Consider the following 18,611-nt stretch of genomic DNA (forward strand, 5'->3'; position numbering starts at 1 on the left):
CTGAGGTCTGAGGAAAGCACCCAGGCATGGACTTAGCACATGTGGGAGGACACACTCAGAAGAGGCAGCAGGAAAATATCTGTGGCAACCTCTATGAATGTAGGGAAGGACCTTGTAAGTGATGTTAGTGCAAAGATACACACATGGTTTCCTTTCAGTTCTTCGCTTGCACCTCTTAATGACAGCTGCCTCTGTGCTCTCTGCCCTGCAGAAACACATTGAGTCACATTTTGCTGTCAGTGTTTCCACCTTAACTGGCAATCAGCAGAGTGGTCCTTCCCTGGATCATGTCACCCTGTGATGTGCTACAGGGACAGGTGGGGTACACAGCTGTGGGGAGCCCAAAGAATGTGGTAGGGAGTGGAGAGCATCCAGGACACCCCCAAGGGCTTGGAGGGAGGTTGGCAGCTCCCAGAGTTAGTGGTCACTCAGGGTTTGTTTCAGCATGTAAAGGTGGTGCTTTCACCCACTCTGGCAACAGTGATGACCCTGAGGGATATTTCCTCTAGGAGACTTTGCCAAAACTACCACAATGGGCATGGTCCAAATCTCTGCCAAAAGCAGGGTACTAGAGCTTTCTCTTGTCAGTCTCAAGAAGCCAACAGGGCTGGAGTGAGTGTCAGAGGAAATCACAGTGCAGGTAGGAGAGTGATGGAGCACTCTTCATGCCAAAGAGCTAGTCTCTTACTAGATGGCCTGGCCTATCCTCAAGGGTGCAGTGAAAACCTCTCTGGCCAGCAGAGGGAAATAGTTTCCCTGTAGCTCTAGTACACTCATCCCAGCCAGTCAGACATCCTTCAGAGGAGTGAATTTTAGTGTGTATTGAGGAAACAAGGTCCTGGTCTCTCTCTGGCTGCAGGCTGAGCTGTCAGGAGCTGGGCAGATCACAGGGAGCAAGGACTGCTGATCATTAGCACATCCCTGCAGGAATGATAAGAAAGCCTTACTGGGATGAGTCAAGTTAGCCCAGGCTTTGACTTCCCAGGCTGCAGACAGGCTGTGCCAGGATCTGCAATGTAAAATCAGGCCCTGGCTCATGCTGTTTGCCTAGAGGAGGTGCACATCCATCTGCCCTGTGCCCCATTGAAACCTCCCACTGAACTGCAGGCATTTTTAGGAATGCAGGCTGTCTGGATGTTGTCAGATCCATCTCTCCCTGCAGAGCTGCATGCCAGATCCTTGCCCTCCACAGGAAGGGTTATGACATGCTGAAGCTGCACAGGCAGTTCACTCTCCCCGCTCACACCAACAACCGTCCTCAGCCAAGCAGCTCAGTGACCTTGGTTGCTCTCAACCCTGTGTCAGGATCTCCTCACCCAGAGCATCCAGCAGTTGGATTATGGACTTTAGGGGTTTTGCCCCATTCAGCAGCAAGCCCTGGTTTGGCATGGGCAGCCAGTGAGGCTGTCTAAGAAGGGCAGGCTGCTAGCATGACCTATCAGAGGTGTTTGGCTTTGGGAAAGCCTCTGCTTCAGTCCATGCTACCCCAGCCTGCTGCTGAACACATCCTCCATTCACACAGCTGCCATCTCTCCCATGTCCACTAATGGGAGATGTGTTTTGATTGGGATTTTAGCACTGCAGGTGATGAACAGGGTAATGCAAGCATGTGTTTGGGAAGACAAATTGTTCAATTTGTTGGACTAATGAATTTAATTAGGATTTATGTAATTTAATTTATACTTGGTAAGATGGAGCCTGCATCTCCCCTGGCAGTCCCTGTCAGCACAGCTGCACCATTCACCCTCTAATGCAGACAGATGCCCCTCCTGAGGGCTGGACCACTGGCCAGAAGGTCAGGCAATATTTCAGCTGCTTGCCTTGCAGAAGGGAGCAAGGGGAGGCTGCCTCAGGGTTGACAGCAGGAGCAGAGGGCTCTGTTGGAGCTAGCCTGAACCTGGCAGGCAGGCAGGAACGATGCATGGACTGTAGGCAGTGAGGGGCAAGGGACTGGGGTGTTGTCTGTCACTTAGAGTCAGACAAGCTGCATTGCATGTCACCCTGAAGAGCCCTTGAAGAGCCTTCTGCACCAAGATGAGGGGTGATGGTTTGAAACTAGAAGAGGGTAGGAGCTGAGTACATACAAAGAAGGCATTTTTACACCGAGGGCGGTGAAACACTGGAAGACGTTTCCCAGAGAGGTTGGAGATGCTCCATGCCTGGAAACATTCAAAGCCAGGCTGGACTGGGCTCTGAGCAATCTAGTTGAAGATGTCTCTGCTCATTCCAGGGGGGGTGCACTAAACCTCTGAAGGTGCCTTCCAAGCCAAACCATTCTCTGATTCTGTGACCAGGACCTTTCTTCCTGCACTCATTACTGGCAGATGGGCCCAGTGGTGTGCAGAAGACATTCTGCCCACACACCAGCCAGGTTGCCTGGCTGTGCCACAAGGATCACACAAGGGCTGGAGAACAGAGAGCACGTGGGGGGCTTCTGCAGGGTGATCAGGAGCTTGCCCATGCTCTCTCCCCCCTCCTCCTCCCGGGTGCTGCTGTCTAACTTGCCTGTTGTGGTTTTGGTTTAGATCACCTCAACGCACACAACCTCCAGCAGCCTGCTGCAGCGGGGCACGGGGGAAGGAAGGAGAGTGGCTTGGTGGATGGCTCTGCCGCCAGTGCCGGAGCAGCCGGGGCTCAGGCCGCCAGGGCTGCGGACTCGGAGCTCATCAGCTTTTGCTACCTGCATATGCGAGAGCAGAGGAAGGAAAGGGAAAGCAGGACGGATATCAATGAAAACCTGATTTTTTTTGAGGAAACTCGTCCCAGGACCAAATCTGACCCCACTTCCAAAAGCTCTGGCCAAGGCTACAACGGGACAGCTAAGGAGTACGACCCAGATGGTCTTGACCGAGACAGGCACCTGAGCAGGGCCAGGGCACACACCATAGACACCCACCTGTGGACCGACGGCTCGCACTTCTACTGCGAGTCCTGCCGAGCCAAGATCAAGAGCCGCCTGGCCTCCAGCAAGGGGGGCAAGGCCGGCAGCGGCCGGGACAACATGGTAGACTTGATGTCGCTTCCCCCTCCTGGGAGCGACGAGGAAGAAGACGAGACCACGTCCTTGCTCCCTGCCATCGCCGCCCCGCCTCCCGGCTTCCGAGACAACAGCTCCGACGAGGACGACCCCAAGCGCCGGGCGGCCGCGCAGAGCCAGGAGCAGGGCCGGCACCTCTGCAGCATCCTCTACGACGAGATCCCTGTCACGCTGATAGACAGCGTGCAGCCGCGGACGGTCCGAGACCATGCCCAGGAGCTGGACGATGCCCTGGTGTCCACCCTGCAGGCCCTGGAAGCCCTGGCTGCTTCCGAGGATTGTCCGCACCCCCCACCACAGCAGACAGCAGGTATTTCAGCCGCTGTGACTTTCCTTTTTCCCTCGTAGCTTTCCTGCCCCGTGGTACGTGCTCGTGGAGCAGCTTCTAGTAAAAACTAAGGTGTGGCAACAGCCAAGCCGCTGCTCGGAAGATTCCTAAGAAGCTGAGGTGGGATTCCTCTCCCTGGCAGTGGCTGAAGGAGTCTTTTGGTTATCTCTCATCTGCCGTGGTCCGTGTGCCACGATGCTGGGGTGAGGCACCACCAATCCAGCACTGTGAGCGTGAGTCCCTCCCTGCTGTGGCCCCTCATGCCTGGTATCCTCAGCCCTTGGTCTTCCCAGGTTCCCACCCATGTATTGCAGTCTGTGAGCCCTTCACAGGGCAAGCCTGCTGTCAGATAGGTGTCTCTGGGACCAGCCTGCTGGCAGCACAGACCTTTGTCCCTCTCCCCACCTTGGTTGCCCTGCTCACTATGGCAGAGTAGCTGCTGCCCGGTTTTCCTTCTTGCTCCAGACAAGTCCCAGTAGCTCTGCTATTGCTAACACTGGAAAGCTTCCCAGGACTTTTCCTGGGCAAAGAGCTCTTGTTGAATTAAGCTAGCAAGCCAGCTCAGCTCAGAGTCATCTCTCTTAAAAGCATTAACTCTTAGTTACAGGAAATCACTGAAGTTTCTCCAATGATATGCTGTGTCTTGAATTCCTGGGACCCCCCTGCTTCATGGAGTTCCCCTCTCCTGCACATACCAGCGTGGTGTGAGTGTTGTTGTGGGGTTTTCTTTGTGTCCCTCCTCAGGTCTTATTGTCCTGGCTGCCATCACTCCTGAGTCATCCCTGGATTCTGGCCATGAAACCAATTCCTCAGAGCTAACTGATGTCTCAGAGATGGTCTCTGCTATGAAGCAGCATCAGAACGCAGCCTACTTCCTTGCTCAACACATCAACAAAGAAAACCTCCTGGCCAGAAAGGACTTGCCTTTCCGAATCCAGAGCTGTGCTGCCCAGGCTGTTCTCACCTCACCCTACCCTCTCAGCCGCCAGGAGCCGAGCCCTTCACTGAAGCCAGCAGCATTCTCTCACCAAAGCCCCAACCTTACCAACTGCAAGAGCAAACAGGAGCAGCAGCACGCTGAGCGGACCTGCAGCTTGGATGTCCAGCCAGTGCTGACCCCCCAGCCTAACGAGCAGAACAGGGGGGCTGCAGTGCCAGGCTCTGAATGCAAAGGTGCAGGCCACACTACAGCTGCCTTTGAGGTATCTCTGCATGCCGCAGCAGCCCCGAGCAGGGAGCAGGCACAAGATCCACAAGAGAAGATACCCAAAGAGGTCCAGCTGAGCTCCAAGCTCCTCCTGGATCAGAAAAGCAGTGTAAGCCCAGCCATCATTTCAGCTGTTCTGCAGCAAGTGGCTAACACAAAAGGGTCAGCTCCACAAGTGGCAGCAGCCTCAAAAGAAGACAAGAATATGAATGGTACCAGCAGCTGTGCATCATCCAGCAGCAAGCCTTTGAAACCTAAAGGAGGTCCACAAACTGCAGAGACATTATGCAACTGTCAGCAGCAGCAGCAGCAGCAGCAGCAGCTCTCTCCGCAGCAGCACTGTGAAGTTTCTCCAAGCCCTAAAGAAGCTCATGGCAGCAAGGCTGAAGCTTTCCACCTCACCTCAGCAGGTGAGGAAATGATGCCCAGTAAGGCTTTTGCCTCTAAAAGCTACCAGCAGAAAGTGAGTAGAGAAGATCCAGGAAAAGCCACAAGCAGAGAGCCAGTTCAGAAGGCAGGTGGGGAAGCCACAAGCCTCATCTTTCAGAAACACACAGCTCCTTCAAACCAAGGACAGAAAATGCAACAGGAAAGTTCAGCCAAAAGCTTAAAAGCCGAGAGCAGCAATCTGCATTCTCCATCTCCTAGTAGCACTTTCAGGAACACCGGCGAGGAACCCAAAGGGCCAATCCAGCTGGTGCCCAGATCTGAGAGCCTGCAGATCAGCACTGTGCCTTCCAAAAAAGCAGAAAAAGCCCTGGAGGTGACCCAGCAAGATGCTGATGTCCCAGCTAAACCCAAAGCTCCAAAGGCTCCTTTCAGGTTGAGGAACCTGTTCTCTGCAACATTTCCAACACGGCTGAAGAAGGAGACAGACGAGAGGCAGGCTCAGCTGCAGAAGGTGAAGCAGTATGAGCTGGAATTCCTTGAAGAGCTGCTCAAGCCAAAGAGCAAAGGTGACCTCCCACCACAGGAGTATCTGCACCCTCCCGCCCCTGGGCGCTGCAGCTGCCAGCTCAGGAGCAGTCCTGTGCAGAAAGTGCCAGGGATGTCCAGGGAGCAAAGGCGCAGCTGCGACTGCAAGCGGATTTGCAGGGGGGTGAGGCCACCACCCAACCAGCTGATGATGCCCGAGCTGGAGAGGCAAGGCAGGGATAAAGTTAGCGACGAGCAGAAGCAGGCAGAAGCCATCAGGCTGGCAGGTGTGAGCAGCCCTTCCAAAGGCAAGCGGATCCGCTCCACAAGCCTGGAGTCCAGGGACTGCCGCTCGGAGCCGGAGAACAGCATGTCCTGCTTGGCAACCTGCGCCGCCCGCGGCGAGTGCGTGGGAGCTCCACACTACAGGAAGCTCCTGCGGCGCTACAGCGTCAGTGAAATAGATAAGACTGAGATGACATCCCTGTCCTCAGACATCTACCAGAGCATCTACACAACCAAGCAGAAAGGACCCCAGATAGAGCCTGAGCCCACCGTCCTTTGTCCTGCTCTGAAGAGCAAAATCCAGGAAGCCTCTGCCGCGGCTGACCCCTCCTACGTCCAGTTAGCACAGGAGAAGAAGAACCAGAAGGGTTCAGCAGTGTTCTCCGTCCAGGAAGAGATGTACCCAAGACTTGCTGAGCTGCAGGATGAAGACATGGAGGATGAGAAGTGCTGCTCCATCCGGTACTGCTTCTACTACCGGAAATGCGACGTTGCGGATGATGGGAGCGAGAAGGATGAGCTGTCCTATTCCATCCCCATGCAGATACTCCCAGGAATGAAGCTGGACAATCAGATGGTCCCAGTCATGAGCAGAACCCTCCAGGTCCTAGATGCAACAGCCTGCAGCAGTTCCATTGACAGTCAGACCCAGGAAATAGATCTAAGGACCTCCAGTTTTGAGGGGAGCCTGGCCAAGATCAACACCCTTCGAGGCCATGCCTACAGCTTTCCCAACGGGTTTCTGCAAGTGCAGCTGGACACCAACGAGCTCCTGACTATCCTGAGGCAGTGTGTGACGAGCCCTGACGTCCAGGACTGCAAACCCTACATCTCCCAGCTGGCTGAGTACAAGCAAGAGCTCGCTCTCAAATTCAAGGACTTCCGGGCCTCCTGCCGCCGCGTGGCAGCCGTTGACAAGAGTCCTACCCACATGCTCTCCGCCATCACAAGCAGCTTCCAGGTGCTGAGCAGCCTCATCGAGACGTTTGTGAGGCTGGTGTACGCCGTGCGCTCCGACTCCCAGCGCCAAGAGCTGCTGACCAAGGTGGAGGAGGTGGTGAGAAACTACACCTTCCTCCTGAAGGCTGCAGAGGAGTCCACGGCCAGAACGCTGAGCCACCAGCAGACGGCGGAGCAGCTTGCCCACCAGTCAGCCACAGTCGCCACGGTCATGAGCACGCTGACACGCTCCCTCAAGACGCTGATCAATAAGTAAGCCAGCGGTGGAAACCGGCAAGCCAGCGTGTGCTGGGCCACCTGCTAGTGGTTCCCAAGTCACTGAGGTCTGGTGAGGACGCATGCCTCCAGGCCCACGTCCAGTGGGGCTCGTGGCAGCCAAGATGCTCTTTTATCCCTGCAGAATGGATGGTGGTGGTGGTGGTGCTTTGTAGGGTAAAGTCGTGCCCCGTCCCAGGCTGTGCAACCAGCTCATCAGGGGGCTCAAGCAGCTCTTCTGCTTGCTCCCCCATGTTGTGACAGTACTTGGGGAGCACAGTCACACCCTCTCCACCTTAGCTTGGTCTCATGTGGTTCTGAGCCTCACTTGTGCAAGGATCTTTGTCACGGTGTGTGGTGGGCCAATGAGTTAGTAGGAAAAGAGCTGAGGTCTCCCTGGCTTCACTTAGGCAGTTTGGAGCCAAACCAGTGTCTTGCCACATGAACAGCTCTTCTGCCTCCAGGGTCTTCCTGGCCCACAAGTGCAACGTAATTATCAGCAGAAGGGATCTCTGGGGTGCAAGTTCCTGCAGCTGTGCTAGGGCTTGGGAAGTTGGCCTAGCATGGGCAGGATGCTGTAACCCTAGGGTAGAGCCCTAGCAGGCTCTACTCTCATGGCTTAGGCACCAATGCCCTAGTCCTGAGCACAGATACTGCTTGTGCAGAAGGTGAAGGCCATTCTGAGTGCCATCACACAGCATGTGCAGGACAACCAGGTGATCAGGCCTCGTCAGAATGGGCTTACAAAAGGCAGGTCCTGCTTGACTAACCTTAACTCCCTCTACAGCAAGGTCACCCACCTAGAGGATGAGGAAAAGGATGCTGTCTGCCTAGACTTCAGTTTTGCCTTTGACATCACTTCCCACACAAATTCTCCTAGAGAAACTGGCTGCTTGTGGCTTAGAGAGGTGTACTCTTTGGTGGGTAAAACACTGGCTGGATGGGCAGGTCCAAAGGTGAATGGAGTTAAATCACACAAGTGGTGTTCCTCAGGGCTCAGGATAGAGGCTTCTTCTCTTTGATATCTTTATCAATGATCTGGACAAGGGGATCAGGTGCACCCTCAGTAAATTTGCATGTGACACCAAGCTGGGCCAAAATGTTGATCTGCTTGAGGGTAGGAAGGCTCTACAGGGGGGTCTGGACAGGTTGGATCAATGGTCCAAGGCCAGTTGTATGAAATTCAGCAAGGTCAGGTGCTGGGTCCTGCACGTGGGTCACAACAACCCCATGCAACACTACAGGCATGGGGACAAGTGGTTGGAAGGCTGCCTGGCAGGAAAGGATCCAGGGGTGTTGGTCAGGCATCCTGGCAAGAGTGGTGTGGCCATGGGGGCTAGGGAAGTGATTGTCCTCCTGTATTCAGCACTGGTGAAGCCACACCTCAAACACTGGGTTCAGTTTTGGGCCCCTCCCTAATAAGGACATTGAGGAGCTGAAATGTGTCCAAAGAAGGACAATGAAGCTGGTGCAGGGAACAAGACGTAGGAGAAGCAGCTGAGGGAAGTGGGATTGTGTGGTCTGGAGAAAAGGAGGCTAAGGGGAGACTTAATCACTCCCTACAACTTCTTGAAGTTTCAAGAAGTTGTAGCAAGGTGGCTGTTGGTCTCTTCTCCCAAGTAACAAGTGCAAGGACAAGAGGAAATAGCCTCAAGTTGCACCAGGGGAGGTTTAGATTGGATATAAGAATAAAATTCCTTCACTGACAGGGTTACTGAGGTTGGAACAGGCTGCCCAGGGAACTGGTTGAGTCACCATCCCCAGAGGTTTTTAAAAGACACAAGGATGAGGCACTCAGTGACATGGTTTAGTGGTGGACTTGGAAGGCTTAGGTTAACAGTTGGACTCAATGACTGTGAGGAGTCTTTCCCAACCTAAACAATTCTTTGAATCTATGATTCTGTGTTCCACTCCCTCTGCTGGATGGCTGTGTCCATGCTAGAGAGCCTTCCAAGAGACTGGATTGGTCTTTGACCACTGCAAGCCAGAAGCTGGGCTAGCAGCTGAGAGGTGACCTCTTTCACACCATTCTCCAGGTCATAGAATCATAGAATGAATAAGGTTGGAAAAGACCTCAAAGATCATCAAGTCCAACCTGTCAGCCAAGACCTCATGACTACTAAACCATGGCACCAAGTGCCACGTCCAATCCCCTCTTGAACACCTCCAGGGATGGTGACTCCTCCACCTCCCTGGGCAGCACATTCCAATGGCTAACAACTCTCTCTGTGAAGAACTTTCTCCTCACCTCCAGCCTAAACCTCCCCTGGTGCAGCTTGAGACTGTGTCCTCTTGTTCTGGTGCTGGTTGTCTGGGAGAAGAGACCAACCCCCTCCTGGCTACAACCTCCCTTCAGGTAGTTGTAGAGAGCAAGAAGGTCTCCTCTGAGCCTCCTCTTCTCCAGGCTAAGCAACCCCAGCTCCCTCAGCCTCTCTTCACAGGACTGTGCTCCAGACCTCTCCCCAGCCTTGTTGCCCTTCTCTGGACACGTTCAAGACTCTCAATGTCCTTCTTAAACTGAGGGGCCCAGAACTGGACACAGTACTCAAGGTGTCATGCCTGTGCTTCCAAGGTTCAGGTCAAACCTGTTCTTATTTCCCTTCACCATGCCCATCAGAGAGGAGCCTCAGATAAGCTTTGTAGTGAGCCATGGGTGACCCCGAAGCCATGCAGTGCTGCTGGCACCAGCCACGGCAGCTCCCTCCTTGCTGGAGTGTTGGGGTCCTTTTCCTGTCTTCACCAGACTGACTGCCATGAGAAGGATTGTTTAGTCCTGAGTGATGGTTATTTGTTTGGAGTTAGGGTTTGGGATTGTTGGGGGTCTTTTTCACTTCCAGGTGAATGGTGAAATGATTCCTGATTGCCTTCCTTCACACGCCGAGGTTTCTCTCCTCCTCCCAGCCTAGCCTCTAGAACTGATCACCTTAACTGGTGCCTCACTGCAGTCACCCACCCTCCAAAACAGAACCAGGAGGGAAATGCAAGGATACACATTGCATTGCCCTCCCCCTGCCCTTCACACATGCACAGGCAGAGTGGGTCCTGCTGGGGTCCCTGAGCCTCTCCCCATCACACCCACCTCTGGCTGGAAAAAGGGACACGGTGGCGTCGGCGCCGAGCGTGAGACCGGCTGTCAAACCCAGCCAGCTTGCCCCAGCCATTTGGGGGTGCTCAAGGAGCCCCACCCAGGCAATCAGTACGCTTCCCATCTCTATTATTTGTATAAGTATGCACACTGGAAATCTCTCGTTCTTCCACAGGAGTTATGGAAACACACAACGTGCTTTCAGACAAAGGTGTCCTCTGCCAAGTGCAATAACCACCCCTGGTCCAGCCCGTGGCTGTCCCAGACTTTGGCCAATGCTGTCCAGCAAGGCAGAGAGGACCCTGCTGTGGGGACAGCCTCCTGCTTTCAAGAACCATGTAGCAAATCTACAGTGGAAGAGCCAAGTCAGATTTCAGTCTGTGGTGAGCAAAGCTTGTTGCAATGCTGAAGGCTGACAGAGGGAGCCCTGGTTTGGTTGTTGGGTTCTTTTTTTTTCCCTCTCTGTGAATTACCTGTTATGAAACTCTTGAGTTTCCTCCCTCTTGTTATGCCTATATCATTCCTCCATGAATCTCTCAGTCTAATACAGAGGAAAAAGAAAAAATTTTTTATTGTCTGTATATAGTATACATAAATTTAAATATATATATATAAATTATATATACACACACACACACAAATTTATGTCTTGTTTTACAAACAAGAGAGATTAAATATATCAATCTTAATACCCAAACTAGCAGTTGTTGTCTTTTTTAAAGGAACCCTGAGGAAATGTGGCTGCTCTTGGCTGTTCACAGATCAAGAACCTCTTGTTTCTCTTGCTTAGAGCAATGCAAGCACCTCCAGACTGGAAGAGCCCAGCTGAAGGACTCCACAAGCTGCTGGACTCCACAGCAGTTAAGTACCAGGCTGTGAAAATAGCTGAGGGGTGGGTGTCAAGGGGAAGGTGGCAGTCTCTTTGTGGTGGTGTCCAGTGATAGGACAAGGAGCAACACATCTAGAACACAGGAGGTTCCACCTCAACACAAGGAGACACTTCTTTACTTGGAGGGTGCTGGAGCAGGCTGCCCAGAGAGGTTGTAGAGTCTCCTTCTGTGGAGACTTTCAAAACCTGCCTGGATGCGTTGCTGTGTGGCCTGCCCTAGGTGATCCTGCTTTGGCAGGGAGGTTGGTCTCAGTGATCTCTAGAGGTCCCTTCCAACCCCTAACGTTCTGTGATGCTGTGATTCTCTGTACTGAAGTTGCATGTGTGGCCTAAAACAAAGGTAGTAGCAGTTGAGGCTCACACAGGGTCTCTGTGCCTCTAGGCTCATCATTTTAATCTGCATCACACCAATTCCTGATCTGAACTAACTAATGATGACACTGAATGGGACAAATCTCCCTATTTAGAAAGCTGGATCTGGATCAAAACAACCACCAAACAATGGAAGATTCAGAAGGCTTTCCAACAACCCTGAGAGCCTGAAAATATTACTGACAGCAGGCAGTGCAATCAGCAATTTCAGAGTCGATGCTTAGTACCATCTAGTGGGCAAGAATTCTCTCTTCCCAGCACAGTTATTGCAGTGGCAATGAGTGTTCCAGGATCTGTCAGTGTGGAGGGAGGAGCTACACTGGCATGCTCCCTGAGAAGGATTATTATTGCTGTACTCATCTTCTAGGTGTTACCCCCTGCAGCCTCACTTGTAAATTGGGGATGTCCTTGTGAGTGGTGAACTGCACTTCAGTTACACACCACAGAGAATTTGAAGGAAGTTTGGGTTTTTTTTTTACCTCAAGTCCAGATCCCACTTCAGTTGACCTGCAGACTGCCTTGAACTCATTTAGCATCAGCATTGCTTCACATCAAAGCCCCTGTCAGGGACAGCAAGTTAACCAAAGTCTGCAGTTCTCAGGAAAGGACAATATTGTTTGGCAGGTGTGTGTGCATAAAGAGGAATCCATTTTTCTCCATCCTCTCCCACCACAGCATCTGCCTGAGCGTGGCAGGTGGTTTGCCTTGCCCCCCAGTACCCTCTCAGAGCACTGCCTGCAGTAACTTCCTTTCTCATACTGCCTTCTCCCTGAGCTTTTTGCTGCAGCAGCACAGCTGGCAGAGATTTTCTCCAGAGTTCCCATGAGCATTACTCAATCATGATGCATTCATGGCCATCTGATGTCATTGCACTCCCATAGTCTGCTTCCTCTTTAATCTTCTCTAAATTATGTCCACTCCCAAGGGGTCCTCACCAGGCCTCCACCAGTGACAATGGACAGAAAAGGAGTAAAACATGAGCCTTCACTGGTCCCTGTTAATACACATGAGAAGACCTGGATTCCAGGGGTTAAAGTCTCAAAACCAGGAGCTGGAAAATCAGCAGACCTCAAGCAATAGTCCCAAGACAAGTTTGGATAAAATTGCTTGTGTCTCTGTGGACTTTGCTGTTCATTGTCAGCTGGAGACAACAAAGTAGGCACTTTGAACTCTAATCCCCACCATGTAGTGGCCACATTCTCCTGTGGGGATTTCCATCCTCCCCAAGGTCCTGGCAACACTACACAGGAATCACAGCAGCCCCAGATACAACAGCAGGGCAAGCTGAATAGCTGGGACCCACTGCTGCTTTCATCATGCTCAAGGGAGCTGACAGTCAAAGAGAAATGAGTACTGTCTACATTTTATCCTCACTTAAAGCACAGTGTCTGGATTCCTGTGTAAAACATCCTGACTAATTCCCCACATAGGCAAACACCATGGAGCTGGCTGGGACATCCATGGCTTTAATTGGACAGGGGGGAAGTCTGACAGGGAAGAAAGGTAACTCAGCTTATTTACATCACCCAGCCTGTAGTATATATGAAAATAGTCTGTGCTCATGACAGGAAACTTCTCCACCAAAGGTTTTGGTGTCAGACTGTGTAATTCCATGTTTAGGTATGAGCAGACAAGGAGCAGTTTAGGTTGGAAGGAACTGTAAAGATTATCTAGTTCCACCCCCTCTGTTGTGGGCAGAGACACCTTCCACTAGACCAGGCTGCTCCAGGCTTCATCCAACCTGGCCTTGAACACCTCCAGGGAGGGGGCATACACAACCTCCCTGGGCAGCCTGTTCCAGTGTCTCCCCACCCTCACTGTAAACAGTTTCTTCCTAATCTCCAATCTAAATTTGCCCTCTTCAAGCTCAAAGCCATTTCCCCATATCCTATCACTACAAGCCCTGGTGAAAAAGTCCCTTCCTGGCTTTCCTGTAGCCCCATTCAGGGCTCTAATGTCTAATGCTCTAATGTCTAATGCTCTAATGTCTCCTCAGAGCCTTCTTTTCTCCAGGCTGAAGAGCCCAAACTTTCTCAGCCTCTCCCCGTAGGGGAGGTGCTCCAGACCTCTGATCATCTTCGTGGCCTCCTCTGGACCTGCTGCAGCAGTTTCACATCCCTCTTAGGCTGGCAGCACCAGAACTGGATGTAGTGCTCCAGATGGGGTCAGAGCAGAGGGGCAGAATCATCTCCTGCACACTGCCAGCTCATGTTGAGTTTCTCACCAGCTGACACCCCCACATCCTTCTCCTTAAGACCATTCTCGAGCCACTCCTCACCCAGCCTATATTTGTGCTTGGGATCTCCCCAACCCAGGTGGAAGACCTTGCACCTGGCCTTTTTGGCATCCAATTGTCTTTCAGCCTCCCTCCCCTATTTCACCTTTTGTCAGATTGTTCACTCCTGCCAATCCCATCTCCATGATCCCAGGTGGAAACTAACAGACATGTGTCTGTGTAGGGGGAGCTCAAGAGTTTGTGAATGAGAGAGCTAATTCACATGTTTTGATGTGGGGGGTTGGACTAGATGACCTTTGGAGGTCCCTTCCAACCCAAACCATTCTATGATTCTGTGATCTGCCTTTAGCCTCAGGTTCCCAGTGCCTGGCTCACAAATAAACTGGAAGAGGGATGTTGATGCACAGAGGCATTCAAGAGCATGGGTGGGCAGAGAATGGAATTGAAACCAAGACTAAAGCAAGTGTTTCAAACCCAAACCCAAATATTTTGGGAACTGGAAAGAATTCATTCATCTTCCAAATTCTTCCAGCTGCAATAGCAGCAACAGGACTTCTGCAGTCTGTGTTTTGCAGGGAGGAGTGGCCTTGAAGTAATTTTTAGACTTCACAGCTCTATCACTGAAAAAAACCCAAAACAGTACAGAACAACTATTGCAAACTTGCAGTTATCCCTAACTAGCAGCTGGGAAAAATTAATGTTGTGACCTGTGCAAGGCCCACACAAGGAACACCAACAAAAGTGCCATATTTTCTCAGGTGTCCTCCAGACTAAAGCCCAGGAGTTATCAGTAGGGAATGGTCACAGCCATGTGGATTTTGTGCAATAATATGGCTGCTAGAAATATAGAATAGAATAGACCAGACCAGGTTGGAAGAGACCTTCAAAATCATCCAGTCCAACCCATCATCCAACACCATCTAATCAACTAAACCATGCAACCAAGCACCGCATCAAGTCTCCTCCTGAACACCTCCAGTGATGGTGACTCCACCACCTCCCTGGGCAGCACATTCCAATGGGCAATCACTCTCTCTGTGTAAAACTTCCTCCTAACCTCCAGCCTAAACCTCCCCTGGCACAGCTTGAGACTGTGTCCTCTTGTTCTGGTGCTGGTTGCTTGGGAGAAGAGACCAACCTCCACCTGTCTACAGCCTCCCCTCAGGTAGCTGTAGAGAGCAATAAGGTCACCCCTGAGTCTCCTCTTCTCCAGGCCAAGCAACCCCAGCTCCATCAGCCTTTCCTCATAGGGCTTGTGTTCCAAACCCCTCCCCAGCTTTGCTGCCCTTCTCTGGACACCTTCCAGCAACTCAACATCTTTCCTAAACTGAGGAGCCCAGAACTGGACACAGGACTCGAGGTGCGGCCTAACCAGTGCTGAGTACAGGGGCAGAATGACCTCCCTGCTCCTGCTGGCCACACTGTTCCTGATACAGGCCAGGATGCCACTGGCCCTCTTGGGCCACCTGGGCACACTGCAGGCTCATGTTCAGCCTACCATCAACCAGCACCCCCAGGTTCCTTTCTTCCTGGCCACTCTCCAGCCACTCTGACCCCAGCCTGTAGCTCTGCATGGGGTTGCTGTGGCCAATGTGCAGAACCTGGCACTTGGATGTGTTCAATCTCATGCCCTTGGACTCTGCCCATCTGTCCAGCCTGTTTAGGAGGCATCCACAAGATGCTATCACTTCAATCACCAGATAGTCATCTGATAGTGAAGTTTACTTCTGTGTTATTAAGAGGAGCAATATTGAACAACAAATCAGAAGCAAGGGGCTGTGTTCTTCCTGGATTTGCTGTGTGTCACAGCACATCACAAGCTGCTACAGCTACACCAAAAAACAAAGCCATCAAAATGACCATACATTGATATTCCAGTCCCCTAAGGATGGGAATTAACATACATTTTAACCTAGATGAATTCCAACTTAATGACACCCTGTGAAGGGTTCTAGAAAACCTCCTCAAAGTACCATTTCTTAATCCTCAGTTTGCTGGCCTGTGGGAACAGCAACAGCAGCATTTTGAGCCAGGACAGCTGCAATCCAAAATAAAGACAATGGGGCCAGCCTCTGTGAATTGTGCACTGTTTCTTCTGGATGAATTGCCACAGACTCACAGCAGTAACTCACCAATGCCAAATGCATTGCAGGAGTCGTGTTACCTATGAGGCAGTCAAGTAAAAACCAGTACCAATTACCTGGCTGCATGCAAATCGTGGAGGAACAATTTGTCCCTTGTTTTGTATAGTTTAAAACCTTTAAACACAGTGTTTCTTGGGTGGGTTTTTCAAAAGCTAAATTAATCCACATAATATAATCACATGAAGCCTTGAAAGTTCCCAGGAGAGTAATTATAGAATTAGGTACAAAACCCTGATTGTAAATGTCAAACCCCGACCCAAACTAAAACAGCGACCAAAACCCCCGACCCAAGCTAAAACAGCAACAAAAAAAAACAACCCAAACACCAAAACCCCCGACCCAAGCTAAAACAGCGACCAAAACCCCCGACCCAAGCTAAAACAGCGACCAAAACCCCCGACCCAAGCTAAAACAGCGACCAAAACCCCCGACCCAAGCTAAAACAGCGACCAAAACCCCCGACCCAAGCTAAAACAGCGACCAAAACCCCCGACCCAAGCTAAAACAGCGACCAAAACCCCCGACCCAAGCTAAACCAGCGACCAAAACCCCCGACCCAAGCTAAACCAGCGACCAAAACCCCCGACCCAAGCTAAACCAGCGACCAAAACCCCCGACCCAAGCTAAACCAGCGACCAAAACCCCCGACCCAAGCTAAACCAGCGACCAAAACCCCCGACCCAAGCTAAACCAGCGACCAAAACCCCCGACCCAAGCTAAACCAGCGACCAAAACCCCCGACCCAAGCTAAACCAGCGACCAAAACCCCCGACCCAAGCTAAACCAGCGACCAAAACCCCCGACCCAAGCTAAACCAGCGACCAAAACCCCCGACCCAAGCTAAACCAGCGACCAAAACCCCCGACCCAAGCTAAACCAGCGACCAAAACCCCCGACCCAAGCTAAACCAGCGACCAAAACCCCCGACCCAAGCTAAACCAGCGACCAAAACCCCCGACCCAAGCTAAACCAGCGACCAAAACCCCCGACCCAAGCTAAACCAGCGACCAAAACCCCCGACCCCAAACTAAACCAGCAACAAAACCCCCGACCCCAAACTAAACCAGCACCAAAACCCCCGACCCAAACTAAAACAGCACCAAAACCCCCGACCCAAACTAAACCAGCAACCAAAACCCCCGACCCAAACTAAACCAGCAACCAAACCCCCGACCCAAACTAAACCAGCAACCAAACCCCCGACCCAAACTAAACCAGCAACCAAACCCCCGACCCAAACTAAGACAGCAACAAAACCCCCGTCCCTGGGGGTGTCCCCGTCCCTGGGGGTGTTTAAGAGCAGGATGGATGAGGCTCTGGCCAGCCTGATCTAGTGTGGGGTGTCCCTGCCCATGGCAGGGGGGTTGGAACTAGATGATCCTTGTGGTCCCTTCCAACCCTGAATGAAACTATGAAACTAAAACGGCAACAAAACCCAAACTAAAACAGCAACAAAAATAAATAGATAAATAAATAACCACATTGAATGGGCTGTTAAAATAGTAACCACATAGCTTTCAAGAATGATCCAGATGACACACATCCCCCCCAAAAAAAAAGCACCTCTGCATTTGCAATTCAGAGCATCCACCACAGCCATGTTATTTTTATTCTCAAAACGTGGCCAAACAGCTATTTCCAACAGAACATTTAAATGACAGACAGTGTTACTGAAAATTCTGGGGACAAGTGCAGAAATCGTGGTTCACAGACTTCACGGTGCTTTTTGCTCGCCGAGTTTGCAGCGAGACCTGCTGCACTGGCTGGACCTGCGAGAAGCCACTGCCCCTTCGCACAGGGAGCCTGCTCCTGAGCACGGCGTGCTTGAAGGAGAAGGGCAAAGAAAACCAAATATTCGTGGGGTGTTTTTTTTTTGTAGGCTAGCAGTTTGCAAGACAAGCAAAAGGTTTTATCTTCAGGTGAAGAAGATAAGCACGAATCCTTCAAAAGCTGTAAACCTGCTCCAACTTGACACACGGCCCCACCCGACCTTTGAAGCTAGCAGCCGGGGACCAGCTCCGAGCCCCGGGCTCGGAGCAGCCGCTCGGGGTGCGGCTGATGAGGGAGGCAGCTCCTCCTTCCCCGCTCGTCCTTGAGCCAGCGCAGCCTGCAGCCTAGGCGCCCGTTTGCGCTGGAGAAGCCGCAGCTTCTCCTACGGGCACCTATTCGATGTGAAAAATGACAAGGGAGGCGGAACGCTGGGTGCACAGCTGGCGGCCGCCGCTGCGGCGGGACACCGCCAGGCCTGGGGCTCCGCAGGCCGTCACCCCACCGCTCGGGGTTTTGCTTAGTGCGGTACGACCGCGCGGTGGGGAAAGAGCCACAGAGATGCGGCTGCGGTGCCGCGGCTGCCCGCGTCGTTCCCACTGGCAGCATCCAGCGGCGTGGCCAGGCGACGCCGTGGGGTGCGTGTGCGGCGCCGGGTGCAGCAGCCCGGCTCGGTGGAGGGGTACAGCGCCTTGCGAGGTGACGCCGGCACGGCATGTCATGTCACTGTGGTGCTGCGTTACACCCTGCTCCCGCAGCCCGCCGAGCTGACGCCTGCTGAGCGCGCCGCAGGCCCCGGCAGCCCGCGGCGGCGGACGAAGGAGGCAGCGCACACGGGCACTCTGGCATGCTGAGGTAACCCTGGCCCCGTCACTGCGGAGGCCCTCGCCCGCCGGGGTCGGAGGCCGGCCGGGGGACGCGGGCACAGCGCTCTGCGGTGAGAGAGGGGCCATTTTCCCTCCTCCGCCTTGCGCCTCCCCGGCGCGTCCCCCGAAGGAGGGGAGCCATCATGGCCGCCGGGCGGGTAGGGGAGCGGGGGTCGCCTGCCAATCACGAGAGTAACGAATCTCGGGCGTCCCTCCCGGGGGGCCCTATGGGGCAGGGCTGGCGGCCAGCTCCGCCGGCGGCCGT

The 18,611-nt window shown here is 52.8% G+C and overlaps 1 protein-coding gene across 1 annotated transcript in view; it reads left to right on the forward strand.

The window, feature by feature from the left end:
• The window catches only part of FRMPD3 (FERM and PDZ domain containing 3), a 58,167-nt gene extending 48,832 nt beyond the window's left edge, over window positions 1–9,335 (forward strand). Inside the window, exons 16-17 of the mRNA XM_068157522.1 lie at window positions 2,526–3,347; window positions 4,110–9,335. Of these exons, the coding sequence (XP_068013623.1) occupies window positions 2,526–3,347; window positions 4,110–6,988 (3,701 nt within the window). The 3' untranslated portion in view covers window positions 6,989–9,335. The remainder of the gene's footprint in view (window positions 1–2,525; window positions 3,348–4,109) is intronic.
• The last annotated feature ends 9,276 nt before the right edge of the window (window positions 9,336–18,611 follow it).

The sequence above is a fragment of the Melanerpes formicivorus genome, unplaced genomic scaffold, assembly GCF_026170545.1.
Source record: "Melanerpes formicivorus ecotype bairdi unplaced genomic scaffold, bMelFor1.0.p_v2 SCAF_37, whole genome shotgun sequence".
Classification (NCBI taxonomy): domain Eukaryota; kingdom Metazoa; phylum Chordata; class Aves; order Piciformes; family Picidae; genus Melanerpes; species Melanerpes formicivorus.